Here is a 4,529-nt window from a genome sequence, read left to right as displayed (position 1 = left end):
TATATGTATGTATGTCAGTAAAGAGATATGATAGAAAAGCGATTTTTTATTTTGAGTATAAATTGTATGTAGTAAATAAGTATGTAGTTATTTGTTGTCATATACATAGCTAAACAAAATTGTTACAGTTTATATGTACATATGTATGTATGAATGTTCAGTGCCGTTAATTGTTCAGAAAGCTGGGTAATTTTTAAATCATTTGTTTTTGTGGTAGACTTTTCACTTTAAGATAAAATGTTTTGGTGAGCGTCGATAGAAAGTTGGGCATTTCCTTCATTTGATTCAATACCTCAACTTTGGCGGATGACTGATATTCATAAGCCACTTTGCGGTTAACGGCGGTGAGGAGACGTAAGAGATCAAACCCTTCCGTTGTTGCGTTTGGCTTGTTGGTAGCCTCAGCGAAAACTTCGCAAAGACTTTGTATGAACCAAGAGCCATTTTCAACATTACGAAATGAGTAGTACTCTGTAAAATAATATGTTTACAGTTATTTTTTAACAATAGCGCCCTAGTCTGCAGTGCTCTCATCAATTAACTTACTCTCAAATGTCGAATACATTACTAACAGATCGGCCGTATTTGGTATGGCATATGTTATCACAGGCGGTCTTTCTTCGGGCACGGACGGTCCTCCCATTTGTCGAGTCATCACAGCGAATTCATTAAAAACGACAGGTTTGTCTAATCGGTCGCCGCGACACGCCTAGAAAATAAATTAGAATAATGATGCAAGCTTTGGAAATTGATTTAAAACATTTCGCAATTTGTGTACCTGCACAAAGAAGATTTTTGGCTTGTTGATCAAACTCCTACAATTTTCGCCTAAGAATGGTTGCCAAAGGCGTTCAACCGGGTAGCTCATATCGCTGGCAAATACTCTGCCTTCGGCGCCATGTGACATAACGACTAGCACAAAGCAATCGTTGTTAGTATGATCCTCTTTGGCGACTGAAAATAAAACAAGTATGGAAGCTCTTTTAATAAGTGGAATTCGGAGAGTAAACATTGGAGTTTTAAAAGACTTCAAACTGTGTTTGAAATGTGAATTGGTTGCCAGAATAAGCCCTAAAAATCCCTGATGCTAAGTATTTACATATGTATTTATTAAACTTCAATGACAACCTTCAGTTCTTCACTTGTATGAATACCTTGCCGTAGGCTAATTTTGTCCCTTCACTACATACATACCGATATATTGTATCTCCAATTTAGTAGAGCTTGCAGGAATAGGACCCCTTATGTGTCGTAAAAAAATAACGGATCCTAGCATCCCGCTAGTTGCTGGGCTGTGTAAATATTTGGTCAAAACTTACATATATTCTCTTTAAATTAACGCTAAAACTAACTACATATAGGTCACTATAGGTCGCTAACTCAACCAAAACTAGTGTTCACTAGAAGGAGTAGGTTGAGCGGCCTGGCTCACCACACACTTAAAGGGGCATTCATATGTACTTATTCCGAAACGAAGTACTTTTTAGGTGTAATCCTAGATGGTAAAGTTTACGGAAGTTTCTTTTTGATTGCTGATGCTTCCTAAACGGTAGGAGTGTGATGTATTTTGGAACGAATTTCCGTTACTCCTTGTCAATATGGGTTTGGAGACAAATGGTATTTGGTTTTATTTAAGATTGGCCCGTAAAGACTTTTAATAACGATAGAAAGAAATGCAGCCATCGAAAGCGCAGAAAACAAAACAAAAATTATCACAATAAGAGCTACATATCGTACACCGTCTACAAAAGAGTTACTACTCAAAATTTGGCATTTTTGAGATTATGCGCCAAAAATATACGCAGAGCTTTTCTTTACCTTTCAGCTAAAGCTGGAGCAAATTTTTATTATAATCTGTTAAAACAACCAAGGTAAAGTCGCCCTTGCACATATGATTAGCATGTGCTACGAAATAGTTTTTCGCTTTTTCTGACGAACGTATTATTTTGAGTTGTACCTCTTTTGAAGACAGTGTGCGATATGTTCTACTTGATGTACGTTTAACAGCAAGTAGCGGCAAAGACTTTTATGGTTGTCAACTGACAGATCAGTTATGCATTTAGCTTGAAAAATAACACATATGTTTAAAGATACTTTTATCAAAGTTGATAAATCTGAATTTTGATGGGTTTTATTAAACCAATACTTCTGTGTGCAACATGAAATTTTTGGTAACTGCGAGGAATATGCTTTTCCATTGATTTTAAAACTTTTCTGAATTCTAACCACACTGACAATTGGGTATTGTTATTGGAAGTCTCCTGACGAGAACCAGATATAGATAGAATATTAGTTTTCAAGATTTCCATCCATTTCTACGAATTTTTTTTTCCCTCATATTAAGTGCATGTAAAACTTTAAGCGCTTTGAGCAACCTCTAAATATTTTTTGATTTCAAAATAAAAAAATTAGGGTATATTTTTTCGATATGGAACAATCCTAGGGGGTGAGAGCATTAAAATTCCGAGTTTTCTTATTTTGGACCACCATAATGTACATACACTTACTTTCGTATACGTATGTTAATTGTGCATATCGTCACCTTATATAGGAAGGTCATATCTAAAATGTGTGGTTCTTTTCGCGTAGCTACAAAACTTTATAAAAAGTAACACCTAAACTCATAAATAATAAAGAAGACTTTAAATGCTTTATGAATCGAAAAATTTTATAAAAAAGTAAATTTATAAAGATTTTTAAAACTACTATATTTTTTAGGAATAAGGCCATAAAAATAAATTGCAATTTTCTTCAAAGCAATGGTATTTAATGAACACTGAAACTAATTTATTGATCTTTTAGGCCCTCAGTAAATATTGCCGACTTTTGTACAACTCTGAATTTCGAAAGAAAATGAGTTACGGCCTTTCTATATTAAGGTAACGATATGTACATACTTAAATATATACATATGTATACCGATAGTGATTCCCACAGGCAATAACGATAGTGCATATTTTTCAGAGTTTCTGGTGATGTACATACATATTAGTATATTTCTATAGTAATTTGTATCTGGTATGCCTGTGAGTAATATAAATACATATGTATGTATGTTGTTTATAACTAAAGGCAAGAAAAGTATTGCTTTGCCCATATTTAGCATACAAGTTAGTAATATGTAGCAAACAGTCTTATATGGGTAATTCAGATATAATTGCATGCTTTTAAAAATTGAAAAGTCTACGCAGTGAGGATTTTATGGATAAAAATACAAATGGACAGTATCCGTCAAATTTAACAAACAAAATAAGCTCATACTTACTCGCCTTCAGCTGCCCGTCCACCTTTTCGAATGTCAGATCATTAAAGACTCGCACGTCGAAGCCATATGACCATAGAACATCTGCTATCGTATCGCGATCCTTCTCCGTACCCATTCGATCCTTCTGACCCTTGANTTCGAATGTCAGATCATTAAAGACTCGCACGTCGAAGCCATATGACCATAGAACATCTGCTATCGTATCGCGATCCTTCTCCGTACCCATTCGATCCTTCTGACCCTTGACGTATTTGTGATTGAGTATAACAGCAATACCCACATATGGATTATTGTTAGAGTAGAACTCCTCGTCGGTGGAGCGTGAAACAACTAACTGATTTGCTGGTGGTGCAATTATGTCATGGGATTGTTGCCCAACGTATTTTGCAGCGTCTGCTTTGTCATGTTTGTCTTTAGATTTTGACTTCTTGAAAATATCAAAATCAGTTTCATCCGACATGCTGTCGTTGTTGTTGCTTTTGTGGTTACTTTTGTACGGATTACAGTTGCCTATTTTGAAAATGTCTATCAAATTCTACGTATGTTCTATAAAATAAATTCTAATCACTAGCGGCCTCCACCGAATGGATACGCAAACTGAAGTTGTGAAATCAGAACGAGCTAATCAATGAATGAATGAGTGAATATTAGTTGATGTCATTGTTATCTTATCTGGAGAACTGTTATCAGCGGGGCATTGAAAAGGAGAGCTTTCATTTGAAAATGTTAGTTAGCTATTTCTCTTAATATAAGTGAAAGAGTTACTTCAATTTTGAGCTTCATTTATTTAGACAGTGACTATGGAAGTGGTGTTAAGTGAAATTTAACTGAAAAAAAATAAATAAAAAAACAGCATCAAAAATAAATGTGCTGAGTATATGGGGGATGTTCATTTTATACTACATACACACAAATGCATTTGTAACGCCTATAAGTTATTGAAATTGCCGCCATTATTAGCTGTCTGGCAGAACACGTTCCGCCCACTAGCGGAAACAATTAGCGAAATAACATTAAATTTTTTTCAGTCAAGGATAAGATCCAGACGCACAAGAAGTGGTTGTTTGTGAGGGTGTTGAGCGAGCGGAAGAGCGTTGAAAGTTTCGGAAAGAGTAAAAATTCATGGCAGACATTTTTAGTAAATGTGAAAATTTACGCATTGTCAATAAAAATCTATACAGTTAAATAATGATGAGACAACCACTAGCTACTGTGTCATAGCAAATGCTTACTGTTTCAAAATGCGTTGAGTGAAAACCGTTGT

The 4,529-nt window shown here is 35.1% G+C and overlaps 1 protein-coding gene across 1 annotated transcript; it reads right to left on the bottom strand.

Annotated features, from left to right (window-relative positions):
- Positions 1-134: 134 nt before the first annotated feature.
- Positions 135-3,830, bottom strand: Decay (Death executioner caspase related to Apopain/Yama). The gene is made up of 5 exons (XM_017636762.1): positions 3,409-3,830; positions 3,266-3,297; positions 779-954; positions 547-709; positions 135-471 (listed from the first exon to the last, which is right to left on the bottom strand). The coding sequence occupies exons 1-5, from the start codon at positions 3,723-3,725 to the stop codon at positions 194-196; spliced, it is 966 nt and encodes a 321-aa protein (XP_017492251.1). The 5' UTR covers positions 3,726-3,830; the 3' UTR covers positions 135-193.
- Positions 3,831-4,529: the final 699 nt, after the last annotated feature.

This window comes from Rhagoletis zephyria, unplaced genomic scaffold (assembly GCF_001687245.7).
Source record: "Rhagoletis zephyria isolate East Lansing unplaced genomic scaffold, Rhagoletis_zephyria_1.1 Rzeph_scaffold_19119, whole genome shotgun sequence".
Taxonomy (NCBI): Eukaryota; Metazoa; Arthropoda; class Insecta; order Diptera; family Tephritidae; genus Rhagoletis; species Rhagoletis zephyria.
Note: the sequence above shows the minus strand (reverse complement) of the source record. Positions and strands in the feature narration are given on the sequence as shown.

Excerpts from the sequence above, each read along its gene's own strand:
- Decay (XM_017636762.1), bottom strand. The coding sequence starts at position 3,725 with ATGTCGGATGAAACTGATTTTGATATTTTCAAGAAGTCAAAATCTAAA. Across the intron at positions 710-778 it reads CAAAAATCTTCTTTGTGCAG|GCGTGTCGCGGCGACCGATT; the intron begins GTACACAAATTG and ends TTTATTTTCTAG. Across the intron at positions 472-546 it reads AATGTATTCGACATTTGAGA|AGTACTACTCATTTCGTAAT; the intron begins GTAAGTTAATTG and ends ATTATTTTACAG.